The 19792-nt window shown below is 40.4% G+C and overlaps 3 protein-coding genes across 6 annotated transcripts in view; 1 reads left to right on the top strand and 2 right to left on the bottom strand.

Moving 5' to 3' along the window:
* Positions 1 to 1949, bottom strand: part of zrsr2 (zinc finger (CCCH type), RNA-binding motif and serine/arginine rich 2) — a 4793-nt gene extending 2844 nt beyond the window's left edge. The window contains 6 exon segments of the mRNA XM_031846284.1: positions 75 to 113; positions 535 to 621; positions 921 to 1029; positions 1176 to 1260; positions 1352 to 1425; positions 1861 to 1949. Of these exon segments, the coding sequence (XP_031702144.1) occupies positions 75 to 113; positions 535 to 621; positions 921 to 1029; positions 1176 to 1260; positions 1352 to 1425; positions 1861 to 1901 (435 nt within the window). The 5' untranslated portion in view covers positions 1902 to 1949.
* An 806-nt stretch (positions 1950 to 2755) lies between these two features.
* On the bottom strand, positions 2756 to 6955 carry LOC116382872 (transmembrane 6 superfamily member 1). Of its 3 annotated transcripts, XM_031846280.1 has the most exons (11): positions 6867 to 6955; positions 6629 to 6746; positions 6383 to 6486; positions 6089 to 6186; positions 5911 to 6014; positions 5688 to 5770; positions 5382 to 5500; positions 5145 to 5249; positions 4972 to 5064; positions 4760 to 4879; positions 2756 to 2958 (listed from the first exon to the last, which is right to left on the bottom strand). In XM_031846280.1, the coding sequence occupies exons 1-11, from the start codon at positions 6892 to 6894 to the stop codon at positions 2767 to 2769; spliced, it is 1164 nt and encodes a 387-aa protein (XP_031702140.1). In that variant the 5' UTR covers positions 6895 to 6955; the 3' UTR covers positions 2756 to 2766. The 3 variants fall into 3 exon arrangements, with proteins under 3 accessions (XP_031702140.1, XP_031702142.1, XP_031702141.1); XM_031846282.1 differs by lacking the exon at positions 6383 to 6486 and having other exon boundaries at positions 5911 to 6010; XM_031846281.1 differs by having other exon boundaries at positions 6629 to 6945.
* An 824-nt stretch (positions 6956 to 7779) lies between these two features.
* LOC116382871 (BTB/POZ domain-containing protein 1) lies at positions 7780 to 13422 on the top strand. 2 transcript variants are annotated; one of them, XM_031846279.1, is made up of 8 exons: positions 7780 to 8379; positions 9201 to 9357; positions 10496 to 10601; positions 10688 to 10885; positions 11112 to 11241; positions 11338 to 11425; positions 12241 to 12387; positions 12511 to 13422. In XM_031846279.1, exons 1-8 carry the CDS (start codon positions 7952 to 7954, stop codon positions 12667 to 12669), a joined length of 1413 nt encoding a protein of 470 aa, XP_031702139.1. In that variant the 5' UTR covers positions 7780 to 7951; the 3' UTR covers positions 12670 to 13422. The 2 variants fall into 2 exon arrangements, with proteins under 2 accessions (XP_031702139.1, XP_031702137.1); XM_031846277.1 differs by having other exon boundaries at positions 11049 to 11241.
* The last annotated feature ends 6370 nt before the right edge of the window (positions 13423 to 19792 follow it).

Here is a 19792-nt window from a genome sequence, read left to right as displayed (position 1 = left end):
TATACACACATAAAAGCCTTTGAACTAAATGTTCACTAGTGACACTAATAATAGGATTTCATGTGTGTTTGTACCTGATTTTCAGCTTCATCCAACATTTTCTGAACGGCCTCCTACAAATGGTGTAAAGACACGGCTGGTGAAAATGTGTAGCGGTCAACATACTGCAGCAGATCTGTTACTGTGTGTTAAGACCACACTCAGAGGGGACTGGCATTTCAACATTTCTGGACTTGTTGGAAAGCAATGTCACACACTGTTTTCACACAAAGTAAAAGATACATCCTTGTGAGAGCTGAAGCTGCTGTTAGGGTTTTTTCTCTTTGTGTGTATCTTAGTTGAGGAGTTGGACGGTTGCTTGTGCCACTCAGTCAAGGAAATGTTTAAAACAACCATGTACAATGCAAAAACACATTTTACAAAAGAGACATGATTATCTGAATCTTCCCTTTTGGATGGATAACATAAACACTCATGATTAAGTAGAAGAGGATATATTTCTTTTTGTTTCTATCCTCCTGGGGCCCGTTTCACCTCTCTGTCCCGCTTGTCCTGCTGCTTCTGCTCTTTTTCTTCCTGTTCCTTCTTCTGCTGGGCCTCCCATTCCTCCTTTATCATCCGCTGGGAACAAAAAAAAGAAAGACATAAAGACATTAATATTCTATTTAGAAGGACAGGTCAATCAGGCTCACTTGCGCTAATCAATTAGCCAGTTAATCAATAATCTCCGGTGTCAGGCTCCAGTTATTCATACTATTTAAGGCAAGCTATTACGGTTGTCGCGATTCATGTTGGTTCTGATCACTCCATTAGATTAGTTCACAATTGGACAACATACTAAAGACCATATGCAGAATAAATATGTTTCCACAGGGTGTTTTTATGTTCATGAGGAATGAGGAATACAAACAGTAGATTACCTCCTCCTCCTCTTTTCTTTTCCTTGCAGCCTCCTCCCTCTCAGCCCTCAGCCTGAACTCCTCCTGGGCAAACCTTTCTTTTTCCAACCACTCTTCATGCAGCCGCAGTCTGAAAAAACAAGTAAACACAGATCAAACACAATGAAGATTATATTTTTTAAATGGTAAATGAAGGTATATGTGCTGCTGTGCCGTCATTGAATGTGACTGAATGTGCAGCTGCATGACAGAGGAGTGACGTCAGTATTGAGCTACCTTTCCTCCTCTGCAACATCGTCATCCTCTTCATCATGTATTTCTTCTCCTTCTTCAGGTGTGAAGCTTGGTACATTTTTCAAACCTGTAACAGAGTAGACATTGTGGTTCATCTGGCTAATGGTGCGGCAACAACTGTAGAAATAAAATGTAAAACAGAGCCGCTATCTTCGTACCACATTCTTGGGCGAGAGCTTGTCGTTTCCGTTTTCTCCTCTCTTTCCTCAGAGCAGCTCTGCGTTGCTTTTGACTAGAGACAAGATGACATTTGAAACAATGATCAGATGTGAGGACTAGAAAAGATAAACTACATGCTACTGGTGGGTGCAAAGACGTTACAAATACAGACCTGCAGTGTATGTGCACTATTACTGTTACTACACGTTATTAGTATTAATAGTGGTGTTAGTAGATGTATCACAGCGGGGTTGATTTAGCTAACAAGTGTAATTGAGTAACGTTAGTACTACTAGGGCAATAATGCAAGGTACAAATAGTAATATGGTCTCAAATTGAAAAGAATGAAACAACACGTTAGGCTTTGAAAAAGGTAACGCTCGCGCTAGTAATAACGGCAGGACTGCTGAATTTTCAACATTATAATGCCGTTTACATCGTTACTTTTTTATTTTATTTTGGTCCACCACTCAAACATTTAGAGATACATTTAAAGAGAGGCACCGACCTTAACACAGCAGCAGAAATCATAGGTGGTGGTGCTGCCATCACAGCTAGCAGAAGCTAAAGTTAGTTAGCATGTTCAGCTAACGTTAGCGCAAGTTGTTTCTTTTCATCCGCGTTTAGTTGAAACAAAACCCACATTAGTCTAAATGTTCTCTGGCTGGACGGGTTATTTCCAACGTGGATTTGTTTCATCAGAGAAGTGATATGACCGAATCATTTCTCTTTGTTGTAAACTTTAGCTAGTTAGCTACATGCGGATTTGTTTGTCCGGAAGAGGTAGTGTGGAAACAAAGTACTTCCGGTTTAAACAATCCAAATAAAATACTGTTAAAATACATTTAACATTTTTGTCAAATGCCCTTAAATGGTTGAATATCTATGTACTTATCCATGTATAAATCACACTATATAGTATTAAAAGCATAGACAGGTGTGAATAATTTCTTTATTTGCCAATTTATTGGAAAAAAGGCACTGCACAGAAACCTCAGTGTCAACAAGAAAGCAGTTTTTGTAAAAACAACTACCAAAAATAATTAAGAACAATAATTATTTTCAAGTAGTTTGAATCGCAAACACAGGTCTAACAGCATTAGTATCTGTGCTGTGACACTGTGTGTATAAAAACACACTTATTTTGTAAAAATGTATGTTCACATTTTCAAAATAAGCAAACAAACATAAATGCTAGATGACACAAACTCTGTTTGGCACTGGAGTATTTTGTCATGTCTCCAATACCTCCACTTAGCCCTCATTAAAGTTAAAGTTCTTCCCCTCCAAAAACAGCAACTTCTAATAACTGCAAACACAGAGCGGTCTTTTACAACTACTTCATCCTTTTATTTAGGCATCCTCGTCTCTCTCTCTCTCTCTCTCTCTCTCTCTCTCTCTCTCTCTCTCTCTGTCATTCAGTCTTCTTATCTGGCATTGGCCTGAGGAAGAGGGCAGGCCTGCTGCAGCAGCGGTAGCACAGAGCCTGAGGCACCAGAGCGTACAGGATATTGACCAGCAAGAAGACAAGCTGGCCGCCAGCAGGCACTCTGTAGGAGAACGGCGTCCGTGTGTGAAGTGACGCACCAATATGAGCGAACTGGGCCTGCGAATTGAAGCAGGGAGGGAGAAATGGGAAAATGACAGTGATGACTAAAAGCTTCAGTCAGTAGAGTCACACTAACAGGAACACTGTTTTCTTATATTACTTGCTTATAAAGAGTCAGTTTTTTTTTTTAAATATCTCGTGCGCCTGATTAAACAATTCCATGAAGATGTCTGACTGATATCTCCTCCTAAATCTTCCATTTCTCCTTTTTTCTTTGATCATTGTGTTAAACATCAGTGCAAAATTGTGAATATAGAAGGAAATCCTCTCATATCTTTACAAGACATCACATTGTCTACATTTTACAGTTCATATCGAGGAATATTTAAAAGAAAACATAGGTAAAATGATAAGATAAATTCAGGGAACAATTGTTTTATGGTGGATTATTCATTTAATGGACTGATGACCATAAAACGTGGACACATTCTGATACTTAAAATATTTTTTCAATCTAACAGACTCCTGCCAGTTACCTTTTCATAGAAATTCACTGAAAAAAGACACACGACATGTCTCACAGCAATGTGAGGAATTTAAGTATTAAAAGCATTCTAAGCATGTTTAATAGCACCCCTCGTGGTGGATATTGTATGTTTACAGTATATTTACTGATAGAAGTGTTAAACCATAAAAGCATAATCATTGAATGTATTAAACTAAAAAGTATAGTCACTCTATGTATTGATGTTAGGTGAGTGAGGGAATTTCAGGTCGCAACCATTCAAGGACATGAGTAGAGTCTGCTACAACGAAGGATGGCCGAGCGAGGATATGGTGTATGCTGCTTTAAGGAAGGAAGAGGACTGACCATCGGGTCAAAGGCCAGGAGGAGCTTATTGGATTTCAGCCAATCACTGAGCTGATACGGGACATCTCAGAGACACTCAGGACACAGTCTGCCGGGTGGCCCGGATTGGGCCTCAGTTTCATGAAATATTATGTTATTGATAGTGTAATTCAGTTTGTAACTGTTTTAGCTTCTGTCAATTATTAAATACTTTTTTGATTATAAACCGGATCCAGCAGATTTTTGGTACGACTCTGCTGACAAAAGATAGCAGCAGCGGGAGACGTGCGGCCTTCCATAGTTCAGAGAGAGGTTCTGGACTCAACAGCAACCACGGCTGTCAAAGCCTCAGCTTTCCTATATATAGCTGGGTCAAACAGCTGACATTTAAGTGAACACCACCAATACCACCATTCCTCTTGGTCTGAAGTCAGCTTCCCCCCTTATCCCGCTGATGAGTGACGCCCCAGCCTGCAGCTCAAATACAATAGCTGCTTTGTCTTGTTGCGATGTGATTGGCACACAAGTTGCTCCCACAGCATTGCCTCATCTACCTGGAATGATGATGTCATGTGGGATATATGACATGAACACCAGATGTAGACCTCTTCTCTTGACTTGTTAGGCCCTTCTCACAGCAGATCTCTTTGACATGTCATTGTAGGGTAAACACAGGTGCAATCAATAACATTAATTATGACCTTGTTCAAGGTGAACCAGGGCCTTGGTATTGTGCATGCTGTCTCGCTGGAATGCCTGTGAAACACTAAAAAGAATGGGACCATTATTGATTTGATCAAGTCAAAAACACCTGTGTTTACCCTGCTGGGACATGGCTGCTGGGAAAAGTTTCTATAGACATATCTTTAACCCTCGTATAAGTGTAGCACCTGTTGCAGTCTAGACAGCCAGATTAAGTAAAAACACATGTGCTAGTGCAGGATCTTTACCTGCAAAGGCCTAGTTATTCCTTTGCTGGTGAGCGAGGAATAAACAGCAAGGGCGTACCTGGGCCAGTGCTCCGGAGTGCACTAGAGTCAGATCAGTCATCCACTCACATCCTGGGACCATCAGCCCATAGAGAGTAATGATGTAGTATGGTCCAGAGTACAGCAGGCTCACCAGCATCTGGCAAACACAGACACAGTTTACTTCTTTAGAAACAAGTGCAATGACAGTATCAGGATGAGCGTGTGGTGTTCATAGCTTTACTGAGTTACCTGTATTTTAGGATAGGCTGAAGGGTCTTTGAGGTAAGGCTCATACTGTCGTGTGTAGGCTTGACACCATTCGCCGGAACAGTCCAGAACAACCTAACAGACACATAAAGATTATTATTATTCCACCACGGTGTGTGTGAGCACTGGCAGGTGATCATCTGATGGTTTCTCACCAGGCCTCTGAAGACGCAGAAAGCAAAAGCAGGAATGAGGTAGATGATGAACAGTAGGTCCAGAGGTCTGTGGAGTAAACTTTTTCTTTCAGCCTCCTGGACGCTCTGAGAGAAAGCAACAACAGGATGTTAATACAGGGCTCTCTGTCACACACACAATATAGTATACAGTATATGAAGGGAATCTTCCAATAATATGCTTTATTGTAACAATGTCCAGTTTTGATGCCGACTTACTGTCAACTGAACTTCCCGTGTGGAGGGCTGGCTGAAGATGCGTAAGCAGGCCCAGACAGACACAGAAATATATAGCATGTGGAGGAGGAAGAGAGGGCTAACTTGGGTCCCATATTTACCTTAGAGACAGACAAAGATAATATATCACCATGGCAAAGACACAGAACCAAAACACTGAACATAGCAGTATACACAGTAAAATGGGCATCTTTTTTAATTACATTGTCAGGGGAGGTGTGTGCAGGGGGTTACAGGCTACCCTACACTAGCCGTCTAAAAGCATGCCATTATTTTTAGTGTACTTACCCACAGCATTCCCAAGAATGTAGACTATGGCACGCGTGAGAAAAGATCCCATCCAGTAGAGTCCTATGGCTCGGTAACTGTCCCTGCATGTGCAAACCACGAAACACCACTATTGTCAAAGTCAAATGATTACATTATACTTCCAAGAGACTCGGATGGATAGATGGATGGATAGATAGATAGACAAACAGATGGGTAGATCTCACAGACAGACCGTTCTTACCCCCAAGTAATCGCCGCAATCATGACCAGATACATGAGATAGTGCACACAGCCGTCCCAATAGGAGATCATGTGCCCATGTGCTGTATTAATATGTGGATCTGCCTAAAACACAGGGTGGATCTATCAGTAAGTACAAAGAGATAGCTCACAAACAGGACTCACAACACAACACTTGCCTCTCTGAGGTAAAACACCACGAATCCATCAATGATGTTGTCTTGCTCCAGCCCGATGATCAGATTCACCACACAGAAGAATGCATACACTGCAAACACTGGACAGATAGATGCATACTTAAGGTTTACTGCAGGTTTACTCCCCAATAACTCCCTCTATTTTCATGTAAGTCAGAGAGAAGCTTATGATTCCTTTCACATGACTTGTTGTTAAATCAATATTTCTCTCCAAATACTACAAACATTTAAAAATGTCTTGGTCCCGACAAGAAACGTGCATTTCATAATTCATACCATAGAAAAGAGGATCAACTGGAGCCTTCTTCTTGAGCATAAAATGGGTTGAAATGGACAGGATGAGGACTGTTGAACAGCCAGCGAAGAAGAAAGCTTCAGCACTAAATGCAGAGATATGTGTAGTTTTAAAAGATATGACAAATCATTTTCAAATTATGCTAATTAGTGCTGCACTGGCAACAGTCTCTTAATCAGCAGAGAAAATAGAGGTAACTCAAACTAAAAAGGCCTCTTCTCACTCACCTGTTGTTGTAAATGAGGGAATTAAATAAAAAGCAGATGGGGATGGACATCAAGGAGAGTACAAACACTCCCGTCCCTGCAGACGCGCTCATTGCGGACCAGGGTTGAGCAATTGTATCTTGTGGGAAAATTGAGAATTTAAAATAACTCTGCCGCTTAGACTCTCCTGTTTAGTCTGCGAGTCATATCTCAAGGAATTGGGGGAAAGTCCCGATGTGACAAACTGTAAACAACGCACCAACTTCCAATCCAGCTCCTGCGTGCATGCTCTGTCATGTGTTTCTGGTCTTTCTCGTTCTCATTCCTTCTCCCTCTCTCTCTCTCTATCTCTCTCTCTCATACCACACACACACACGCACACACGCACACACACACGCACACACACACACACACACGCACACACAAAGATAGAGATAGAGAGAGAGTGAGAGAGCGAGCGGTTCACATCACCGTGACAGAGAATGATTTTACTGAATATTGCAGCTTTATTCAATATAAAAGCATGCGTTATTAGCAGAAAAACTCTAATTAGTTTATTTTTCATCATTGCCATTAAAAAGCTGTGAAGGTTTGTTAATGTTATTTAAGTAAAGGAGCAGACTCTGACATCTAGTGGTCGATTGGAAATTAAAAAGAAAAGTATACAAATACATATATAAATGGGTTTGTTTATAAATGTAAACAACATTTACAATTGATATGTATGGAAATATATGTATTAATATGTTTGTTATCTGATTTATAAATAATAATTAAAATAAACCCCTGACTAAAAAACAGGATTTATATGGTGGTCACCAAAAATGCAATTGCTAATTTAAAAATGTTTGAATGTATTACTACTGTTTGTCCTCCTTCATAAATCAAATTTATTGGGGAAAAATGATCTATTAACAAATGTTAATTTACTAACAAACACAAACATTGCTTTATCAGCAACTGTATTGGTAACGTTAATATATCACATTAAATTATGTATACATAGCGAGAACATTTTGTTTTATGAATTTGTCTTTTGTTTTCAATACTAATTTCGTGTTAATATTAATACATTGTACTTTTTGCTCCCTTTCTCTTCACTTGATTGTTTGTTTCTCTTGAACACAGCAATAAAGTTTAATGAAAGAAAAAAAAGTGTTTTGAAGGAAGTGTCCGTCTGCGTCATTTCTGGAGGAACGCTAGCTAAACATCAAAGAATGATGGCGTCCGCCGCGATGGATACCACGTAAATAAAAAACAACACACACGGTACGGTCGGTGCATTTTCCTGTGACATTAACGGTGCTTTCGGGACGTTGAATAAAAAATTTAAAACGTGTCGTTATGGCGACCGGGAGCGGCGGCAGCATCGGTGTCGGCTTAGCGTCAAACCATGGCGACCAGGAGGCAGCATTTAACTCGGTTCAGTCTGGAGCCGCGGCATTGCTCGCCAACATGCCAGCCTCCTCCGGTTCTGCCCGGTCCGCCTCCCCGCCTGTCCTCGGCCTTCACCGGGAGCCCATGTACAATTGGCAGGCGACGAAGAGCTCCCTGAAGGAGCGCTTCGCATTCCTCTTCAACAACGAGCTGCTCAGCGACGTCAGGTTCATCGTGGGGAAGGGCAGACAGGCCCAGAGGATACCGGCCCATAAGTTCGTCCTGGCCGCCGGCAGTGCCGTTTTTGATGCCATGTTCAACGGTGGGATGGCCACAACCTCGACTGAGATAGAGCTGCCTGATGTGGAACCGGCAGCCTTCCTCGCCCTGCTCAGGTAGGCCAGGTGATCACCATGCACCAAAGTAAAGCCCACTTAGTAATTTATCTGTCCGTCCAGCAACGTTCAGCTTCAGTTACATTTAAAGGAGGATGTAGGCCTGATATAGTGATTGCACTGCACACTGGGAAGAGCTAAATGGGAACACCATGACAGGAGCAGTGTGTAAATATGATAGTATAACTCTCAGATCATTAGCCCAGGTAGAACAACATTCCAAAGTCTAGTGTACTGTAGAGACATAGGTCCATATGTCAAATATCTCTTAGATAGTTATAGAAACTATAACAGACAGTTGTTTATGCAGTTATAAGTGCCTGGTTTCAGATACAATGCTTTTATAGATGCCTTACTTTCTGATATTATAACTTTTTATTTCCTACAAACCCCTTTTCCCATTTAATTAAGTTAGTAAGTAAAACATCAATATTGCAAAGACCAGCTGCTGTACAAGAGTATTTCCCCCCCTAAAAAAAAATAGTCTAAAATTGGCAAAATTATGATTTACATCAGGTTCTGTCTGATAAGAGAAAAAGTAAACATCAAGACTATAAATGTGACACTTGATGCCATCTCTTGGACGGTCTTTGGATTCGGATAGATTTCTGCTGCTAGCAAAGAAGTACTGAGGTTTGTTACTCGGCCGTAGTGCTTTTTTAAGGAACACTACCTGGTTGGACACCATCGACATACTGCAAATGTATTTCTAGTCAAGATTTTTCAGGCTAAAATGTGATACATTTTTTGAATTCTTCGGTGGATAACGTCATGAATACCTGACCATAAACAATGTTCTGTTGCCCGTTTCCTCTGCACAGGTTCTTGTATTCCGACGAGGTCCACATTGGTCCTGAGACTGTGATGACGACTCTGTATACGGCCAAGAAGTACGCGGTCCCTGCTCTGGAGAGTCGCTGTGTGGAGTTCCTCACCAAGCACCTCAGAGCCGACAACGCGTTCATGCTCCTCACTCAGGTTATTGTCTCAGTTACTGTGTAGTACATATAGACCCCTAAACTCTCTCGCATCAACCTTTGGTTTGACACCTTGATATTTATCTCGTTAGCCCCAGATATATCACATATTATATTTATTATATTATATTTTTAGTTTTCTGTCTCTGAGATTTCATTTTGAGGTGCTCAAAAGTGTTGAAAAGTGACGTTTGACAGCAACACGTCTTTCCAGAAATGGTGGTATCAACTGGGACATTATTTCTGGAAACACACACATTGCTGTTGAGTGTTGCACATGTACTATTTAGATGCTTTGGGCAGCACAATTTAATTCCCATTGAACCTCCCATTTAATGACAGTGGCTGTGGAAACTGCTTGGTCAGAAACCACCAGGAGAAAGTGAGAAAATATGTTCACAGTATTTTCGGTGAATCCACCCTCATAAGACGTAAAGCACAAAAATACATTTTAAAGCAGAGCAGAAGGTTTCAATAACAGCGTGATCAGATTTTTAAGGATGTCTCCTGGGGAAAAATATAAAACCATGTAATAACAATTTTGCCTTGTTCGTTCCATCTGCTGGAAACTGTCAGACAGTGGCTCTTTCAGTGGAGGGTGAAGCCATTTTTCTTTCTGTGTATCCCCACAGGACCATCTTGCAGCCATCGATGGTTGAGTTTTTACGACATTAGTTTGTGCTATTTTTGGTTCATGCTGCCGTTTGTTTGGGTTCAGCATTTTGTCTGATGCTGGCTTCTACGCCATCAGGCTGCATGCTCAGCCGCTTATCAAAAAACACTCCTTTTTATTTATTTATTTTTTTCCAACACGGCAACAAAAGAGACGCATCTCTAGCGGTGTACGCTTAATTCCCAGTGTCATTGCTTGGTTACTCATTTTAAGTTCATTAACATTTCATGAAGTTTGAGTGATGTTTTTATCAGACTTGAATATTAGATTTGCAAAATGAGGTGGTGTTAGAATCTACTGACTGCTTTATTTCCCCCAACATCTTTTAGTTAATCTTACACAATATTTAATCTATAAAGGAGACACTTACATTTTCTCAGCTTTTTAAAAATCCTTTGGTGCATGAAAGGTAATTGACCAGTACCTAATGGATACTAATGTGGCTGATGTTGTGCTTTCATTACAGGCAAGGTTATTCGATGAGCCTCAACTTGCCAGTCTCTGCTTGGACACTATAGACAAAAGCACTGCGGACGCAATAAACGCAGAGGGTTTTACAGATATCGACCTTGGTATGCGAGTCTTTCTTCACAAACTGATTTTCTTTTTTCTTCTTTGGATGTAAACTGATGACCACTCTGTGTATTTGCATGCGCAGACACCTTATGTGCAGTGCTACAAAGAGACACACTCAGCATCAGGGAGAACCGCTTGTTTGGGGCGGTGGTACGCTGGGCAGAGGCCGAGTGTTACAGACAACAGCTTCCCCCGACCTCTGAGAACAAACAGAAGGTTCTGGGCAAAGCCCTCCCGCTCATCCGCTTCCCGCTCATGACCGTTGAGGAGTTTGCTGCAGGTATAGAACTTGTTTCTCTTCCTGCAATAGTTTTTTTTTTTTTTGTTTCTTTTTTTTTCAACACTATACTAACCATTTCAGCCAAACATATTCATCATGTTCCTGATTTGTCCATACAGCTCAAACCACAGAAACCAGCTTGATATTCTTTCTTGTGCAACAGGGCCTGCCCAGTCTGGAATATTGTTCGATCGGGAGGTGGTAAATCTGTTTTTACACTTTACAGTAAACCCCAAACCACGGGTCGACTACATCGACAGGCCCCGCTGCTGCCTCAGGGGGGAGGAGTGCAGCATTAATAGATTCCAGCAGGTTGAGAGTCGATGGGGGTACAGTGGTACCAGCGACAGAATCAGGTGAGATGACCAACATCGGTGGTCAGTTGTTCATCTCAACAAACTGAGTTCTGTTGGTCTAATTTGTTTTCTCTGTCTGCCTTTCTCCTTCTGCAGATTCAATGTTAACAAAAGAATATCCATAGTGGGTTTTGGCTTGTATGGTTCAATACATGGACCCACTGACTATCAGGTCAACATACAGGTAACTACTGCCATTGAGGCATAGGTGCGTTGTTTTTCATATTAGTACCGATGCATCACACCAGTTTCACAACCGATATTTTTATTCAGGGTATCTTTGAGGAAGATTAACAGATTTTTTAAAATTTTTACAAAAAAGCCAATCTTCTCAAAAGTACAATGTTGTCTTAACATAAGCAGCAATGCAATAACTTAAAGGGTTTAAAAAAAAGCTAAATATAAGAAGTACAAATCAGAGGATACATTTCACATCAGTGCTACTACTTGACAGTCTTTGATACTTTTCATTCAGATACCTTTTAAAGCTTTATAGCCAGCCCTACGTGTAGCGAGCCCACTTACCCTCCATCCTGTATGTTTCGTAATTCCTCTCCAGTTAGAGCTGATTTGTACTACCTTGGAGAACAAGTGTGTACGGTGACGACGCAAGACACCGTTGTCTTGTATCCGCTTTACATTGTGATCTGCAGAGAACGCTGCGGCTAGAGAGATCGGTATCTCTGCCTCTTTCTCAGTGGATTCTTCCCTGCGTGATTGTTAAAACACTTTGTAAAGTTACAGGTACAACTCTTTTTAATTGAAAGCCTTAAATGTCACAGTACTAGGAATGTTTTGTTGATATTCAATTATTTTGGTCACAGCCAATACTTACAGTTACCAACCAGAGAAATACATCACCAAAGAGATGAACCCAGAAACAGAGTAACCTGCCAGCTGTGTTTTTAACATTTTCAGTTCGATATAATTATCATAAAGTAGATTTTTTTTTTTTTTTGCACATTGTTCATACATTAAAGACATTGTCCTGTTCTGCAGATCTTAGAGAGCGACAAACGCATTACACTGGGGCAGAACGACACCGGTTTCAACTGTGACGGCACAGCAAACACGTTCAGAGTGATGTTCAAAGAGCCTGTGGAAATCCAACCCAATGTCAGCTACACTGCATGTGCCACCTTAAAGGTCAGTCTCAACTTGTTGTATTTAAAATATGTATTACTGCAAAAATGAACATGATGGGTTGTTTTTTTTAACCCACCTGAGTAGGATTAAACATATTATCTGCTTTGTCATTTTACACCTCAGGGCCCAGACTCCCACTATGGCACAAAGGGGTTGAAGAAATTAACCCAGGAATCAGCGATGGGGACCAAGACGACGTTTTTGTTTTTTAGCTCACCAGGAAATAACAACGGTACATCAGTGGAGGACGGCCAGATCCCTGAGATAATCTACTACACCTAGACTTAACACGGTGTCATGCTGGTACACTGAACCAGGGAGACCCCAGACTGCTGGGAAGACTAGAATGCTGGAGATAAATGTAGTGCCTCATAATCCCTTGGAATGAAGAGTGTGTGTGAGAGAGAGAGAGAGAGAGAGAGAGAGAGAGTGTGTGTGTGTGTGTGTATGCGTATCGGTCTATACAATACTGGTGTACAGACATGATCGAGAATGTGGAAACAAGCAGATTTGTGGGGGGGAGGGGAAGAAGCTTTTTGGGCATAAATTGTATCATCAGTTATAAATGATCTTAATACTGATGTCCTGTCTGTGTGTTGTTGTCAGTAAGCTGTCACTGCAGGAGTTAATCCTGCACGAGTGAAACTAGAGACAGCTGCCATTTGTTGGTTGGCGCCATTTCATTCTATTGTCTCAGTTTTTGCCGATGCATTTACCGAAAGTATAATGTTTGCATATTTTTTATTGTGCACTGTTCTCATTTATTCAGCAGGTGTCTTCAAGTACTTTGTTTTTGCATTGTATTAAGGATCCATGTGTGTTATGTAACTTCGCCAGTGGTACATGCTGTAATTTATGACTTCATGTTTGCCTAGCACTACATTAAAATGTAAAAAAAAAGAAAGAAGAAAAGCTCCAGGACTTTAATGGTGAAGTAAATGAACAAAAGTCAATTTTTTAGCTTTTTGGCATTACAATGTTGTAAAATTGTTTCCTTTGATAGACTCTGTATAAAGTTGGTCTTTGATTAATGTATCATTCCTCTTTCTGTCACTAGGTGATGCCAAATGCTCCATACAGCCAGCTATCAGACGCCTAAACATATTAATATCTGAGAGTAGGAAGGATTCATCACTGGTTCCCAGCATGGCAGTTAAATCTGAGGGCTTGTGACATGATGAAGGGGAGAGGAAAGTCTAAACCTGTGCTAAACAAACATATAAGTTTTATCCTCAGGCCTTTAATTATTAAAATATAACAAGAGGGAGGGTTTGACAGAAAAATTGCCATTGACTGGCATAACATATTAATTGTGTTAACAATATGGATTATGGATGTGTGAAGTATTTTACTGTTGTAGCAGTTCAGTCCAGTCCAGTGAAGGGTCACAAGATAAATGTGAGGAGTAGTAAGATGATTCATTTTAATTAATTTAAAAGAAATCTACAAAACTAAGCACATTTTGTGAAATATTGAATAATTTTACCTCCATAACAGTTATTAAAATTAAACCATCTGAGACGTTTAGAGGGGAGCTGTCTCTTTAACTAGTGACATCTGAAACGTGACAAGAGACCCCAACTAGACACTGATTTATTCTAACAGGCCACAAGCCAAACATGTTGGGAATCTTCAATGTGTTGTATTTCATAAGCTTATCATATGTGTTTTATTTAAAATATGAATCTAAAAGGTAACTATAGCTGGAAAATACATGAAGTGGAGTACATTGTATGTCTCTTTTTACACAGAGACAAAAAATTGCATGGAAAAACTCAAGTCAAGCACAAGTACCTCAAAACTGTATTGAAGCAAAGTACTTTCCAACACTAAAAATGCATAATGCGAAGACGAGCTGTAGGTAAGATGCCAAAAGAAAAGTATCATGTCCCTCAAATGAGACTAGAACTACTGTAAGAAAATAGCATAGTCATTTTAGACTCAGTTGTTTCCGCCTAAATCCTGACGCAAATCACAATAATACCAGATTATTTCTTATTAAATGTGCTCGGTTCTTATGCGGCCAGTAAAAATGAAATAAATCAGTGCTGTCTGCTGAACGCCGAATCTACAGCCCAGAGATGAAGTGCTCTTGAATTTCATAATCTGTACGCCTGTATGAGAACGCCAGTAGAGACAAGTTCACTTTAGAAGGCTGTGAGTGGGCCTTGATGAGGAGAGTGATCCACGGAGGCTGTCAGGTGAGTCACCGAGACCTGAGAGCTTTTCCCAGCTGACTGCCCACTTAGACAGCCTTCATAATTGAAAAAAATAGCAGCAAGAAAATCGGTTTGAGACAGGTTTTCACCACCCACCAGATACAAAATGCTCAAGAAACCAGGACTACACATTTCTCAGCTCACACCTGTGTGATGTGTCAAAAAGCAAGATTCACGAGAGCTCCTTGTAATCAGAGGGAAGAGTTTCCTGATGCATTAAAGAGGCAAATGTGAAGCTTATGGGGTAAAACTCAAGCGTTTCTTACAGCTATTAGATTACAAATCCACGACGAGTATGTGTGTTTTTTTGTGTGTGTGTGCGTGGGTGTGTGTGCGTGTGTGTGTGTGTGTGTGGGTAGATAGCAGCAGAATGGGCTGTCTTTCTCGGTTTGAGCCTTCTACTTGAACACTGACAGCAGGGGAGAGGATTTATGCCTCTGCTGTTTGTGACGACCCATGACACGACTGTACAGGACAGAAGTGGTGCAGAGTCAGACTTACAGTCAGACTTCAGCAAAACACAGAAAGGCTTGTTGTTATTTTCATCCCATTCCTCATGAAGGAAAGTTCTTCGGTCAAACTGGTGAACTTCATATTCAGAGTGGCTCATTTCTATCACGAGGAGAGAGCTTGGAACATTCAGCCTTTGGTTCTGTTTGGTTATGTTGTTGCACGTTGGAAAACCACTATAGACCTATATATAGAATAATATGTAATAATCTGATTATAAACCAGAGACCTTAAACAGTCACAAATGCATGAGTAAATATCCGACATATTACAGCAATGACTGAACAGATGTGCTGCATCCAGAGCTCATTACGCCTATACCTTTCTCACAATTCAAAGAACATTTATGGACAACCTACACTGTCTACACAATGAATAAGAAGGAAGTTATGCATATCTTTTTTTACTGTACATGCATTCATATACTCCATCCATCCATACATGTACATGTACAAATGCAGAAGTACTCCTCAAGACCTGTATACGGACTCTGATGTTTAAAATCGGTTAAAAAGAGTTCCCCTTTAAAGCAATTTTTTCAAATATTCTGTACACCCAGTTAGCATGACACTTCACCACAACATCCACCTGCAGGGATGAGGGAGTCTGTGTGTGTGTGTGTGTGTATGTGTGTGTGTGTGTGTGTGTGTGTGTGGGTGTCGATACTTGTCCAGCTGGTGGGAGTTATGCAATCTGTATTCCAATGATATAAGACTGTTTCGTAACTAATTACTATGTACATATATAGTATATGACCCCCAAGCCACTGAAACATTGGGTGTTGAGCTTTGGTTGAAGTCAACTGAAACTGATCATTTCCATTCAGAAAGTTTGTCTTTCTTGGTGCTGATAGAGGACACATGGCAATATGATTATAGCGACAGCAGGATGATGAAATGTACACTATGTACACCTGGTAGACAGAAATTGAATACACAACATAGCTTGTGTAATATTATACAATTTACATATTTCCTAAATGTTAATTGATTAAATTGTTATATCTGTCGTCATTACTACTCTTTTGAAAAATGTCTATTTTTTGAATAATCTATTTTCCTTTGAGGTTATAAGAGATCGATTGTCTATATGTCAGAACATTGTCAACCCTCCTCAATTTGAGCTTTTGCAGTGTTGAAGTTACTTATCTGTCTGTTCATTATTTTCTATTTTCATTTTTCTATTTAATACTTTTTGATCCCGTTTACGGTCGGATAATAAAAAATAAATAATAAATATTATGATGAGATACATCAAAATAATGAGATAGTGGGTAAATGTTTTTCTTTTCATTATTCAGACTGAGTAAAGTCAGTCTAAGTTCAGACCTCCTTTAGCACAAAGGAAGGTATGATCAGGTGGTTTACTTACCTGAGACACCATGGTAACATGAACCTTATTCCTTGAGTTACCTATTTTGAGCCAGTAGTTTTAATTAAAAAGGAACAATTGTTCTATTCAAAGGGAATGCTCTGCAGGGGGTTGATGCTCGTCATCCGGAAGTCCTAATTGCAGCCTTGTTGGCAATAGGCACAGAGCAGTCTGAAGAATGGAAACCAGATTTCCATAATGCTAGCAGTTCCACCAAAAAGTGATTTGTCCGCTAAACACATGGTTTCATTTAAATAACTGTTTAAGGCACAAGAGTAATCGCAAAGGTTTAATACAAATTTGTGTAGCAGAACTTTGTTTTTCTTATTTCCTCTCCCATTATAATTATCTCACAACCCCTCAGGTGTCTTGTGACCCTTTGAAGGGGCCTGACCCCCAGTTTGGTGACCACTGGACGTAACTACCTGTTAATAAAGTAGTTAAAACGATTACGGATACTTTTATTTTTGATAATTTAAGCACATTTTTATGGATAATACTTGTACTTTTATATAAATATGACTCTGAGTACACTCCTACTTGCAATACAGTATTTTTTCCCATTGTTGTATCGGTACTTGTCCTTAAGAAAAGGATCTGAGTGCTTCCTTCTGTGGAGATAGCACGATATTTAATCAGACTAACAAGCTTCCCTCGGCAGCAGAGTCCACTGTCTTTAAATGGATGACCTGAGCAGCTGCATGATTAACTTATAGAGCACGCAGTTGGATGAGCAAGGGACAAGTTTCCATCAAACCTAATCTGCAGCAACAATCACTAAGGTCTAAGTGCATGTTATCAGCACTTGCTCTCTATATCCGCACGTGTGTGTTCATGTGACGGGGCGCAACTTGCAGAGCTCTGTACGGTACAAAGCTGGGGGCATTTATTTCAACAGAAAGACTTCTCCGCTGTTCACACACGTCACACGCTACGTGAACACTCCCCACTGTCTGGCCTGGGCCAACCTTAGCCCCATGCACTCTCCAACACCAGATGTAGGTCGCTGAGTGCTGCAGGGGCTGGGAGGGATGTGGTGTGTGTGTGTGTGTGTGTTGGTGGGGAGGTTGTGGTGTTTCTATATGCACACACAAAAGGGGGGAGATAGAGTGATGATTGTAGTGGATGAGTTCATCATCAAGGACATGGCCCCCAGCACTCTGTCCCCATTGCTGTCACATTGCATCGTCACAAACAGGCCACATGAAGCCTGACAGCCCGGCAGAGCAGACCGAGGAGACTCTGGTCCCTCACCGTGGCTCTCTCTATTGTTTTTCATCTCTGACGCTCTCCCCGCCTCACTTTGCATTAACAGCTTATTACTGTAGTTAAAATGTATGGATTTGATTATAGGGGGCTCTGAAAGCAGGTAGTCGAATGAACCCTGAACTGTATAACAATGTTGTAGTGCTGATAATAACAAAATGTACTTACCCTCAAATCCAAATGCTTAATTAACGAGATGAATGAATGAAGAGTGCTTACTGCTCTGTGGCACCCTAAAGGACCAGATTAACATGTTGACCTCTGGATTAGTTTTGGTGAACTTCACAAAGGAACCAGCTTTGCCAATTAGCACTAAACAAAAAATACCGATGAGGCTGGTGGGAGTTGCATCATTTTTGCAGATATTTGGACATAAAACCAAGTGGAAAAATTCAACGTTTGACTTGATGAAAAGTGCTCAATGAACAGTTAGGGAATCACCAAAGTGGTTACAATTCATCCTGTGGGCGACTTGAATGTCTGTACCAAATTTTACAACAATCCATTAAATACATGTCAGGTATTTGTTTCCTGGAATTAAATCTATTAATTTTCTATGCCTCCAAAGCACAACAGTTACATTTTGATATTTCTTTGCCAATAAATCGGTTTCACTTTAACCGTCTCTGTCCAGCAAATCCCTGCTCTGTGAAGATGCAGCAATCTGGGGTGAAGTCTCTCTAATCTAAACTGATTACAGTGGTGATGGCAGCCTTCCTCGCTGTGTGCCAGTTTTAGCACATCCCCCACGCACACTTTCTCCCTAACCTCCTCCCTCCCTTATCACAGCTGATTGAGCTGCTGAAGTCTGAATGAACTGTTAACCCTGTCTTCGCCACAGCCATAAATAGAAACCACAGAATTGCATTCAGGCAGCGATAAAACAAGCAGAGTGGGTCTGCTTGTGTTGTGGATCAAAGTCACCATTTGTTACTTAATTTAAGATCTGCTGTGAAAGGACTGAGACGCACAAACGCTGACATCTTTAGGCAATGAGCTACATATGCCATAGCCAATGATGCGTGTAGCAATAATGTATTAATGATGCATATAAATAAGTCAGTTGCTTTTCACAGTGTGAACTATTGGTCTGGGGCTTGTGCTGAGCCATTTCCTGTGAATGCTGCTTTCCCCTTACACAGTGCAGTTGTTAAGGCCATTTGGTTTAATGTGCCATCCATTAGACTAACATTAAAGGCTGGGACTGGTAACTTCAGTATATTCTTCATTTCTGAGCCTAAAGTTGCAGATTTGAATCAAGCGTAATAACATCGTCTAAGAAAGATGTTTTGATTTAAATGAGTTTAAGATTCGGACAGGGCGCAGTTAGGCCATCGCAGCTTTTATATTCATCACTAGTGAAGGTGGTCTAAATGTGCTTTGTAAATAAAGTGGCTGGACTTGAATGTGTGCGTCGCACCATCTCAGCAGTGGTCCCAAACTCAAATTACTTGGATGACACAACGGTCAGGTTATTCTCTTCGATATTGGACTTATCTTCTGCTTGGACATTTGGAATGGGAATCTTAATTCTCACTTCTAAGACATACATGTTCTAACACATTTAATTACAGTGTGGTGTTGACTACAACTGACATCATCTAATTTTGTTAGATGTTGAGCCCCATGATCTTCAAAAAAAAAAAAAAAAAACGAATTAAGAAAATACATGTTTAATGAAAACAGTTCAGTTCATCAGTATCCTTACATAAAGGGACACAGAAGAGTAAAGCTGCATTACAAACAGATTTTCTCAGGAAATTCTGACTCTCAGTCCGCAACAATACTGTACTGTATCATTTGTAATACTACAATTCCAAAGCAAGTATAGATGTAGCCACAAAGTTATTTGAACACAAAGCAAATACTGGTACTGTCATTGTTCATGACAGTACCAGAAACAGGATCTGTACTTTTCTGCCTTCACATTGCAAAAATAATTCTGGAAAAAACATCCGACTACACATTTGCATTGCATTTTCAATTCAGACAAAAAGCTTTAACAATAATTAAAAAAAAAAAAAAAAAAAAAAAAAAAA

This window comes from Anarrhichthys ocellatus, unplaced genomic scaffold, assembly GCF_004355925.1.
Source record: "Anarrhichthys ocellatus isolate YVR2014 unplaced genomic scaffold, GSC_Weel_1.0 scaffold6, whole genome shotgun sequence".
Classification (NCBI taxonomy): Eukaryota; Metazoa; Chordata; class Actinopteri; order Perciformes; family Anarhichadidae; genus Anarrhichthys; species Anarrhichthys ocellatus.
The sequence above is the reverse complement of the archived record's forward strand: the minus strand, read 5'-3'. Positions and strand labels throughout refer to the sequence as shown.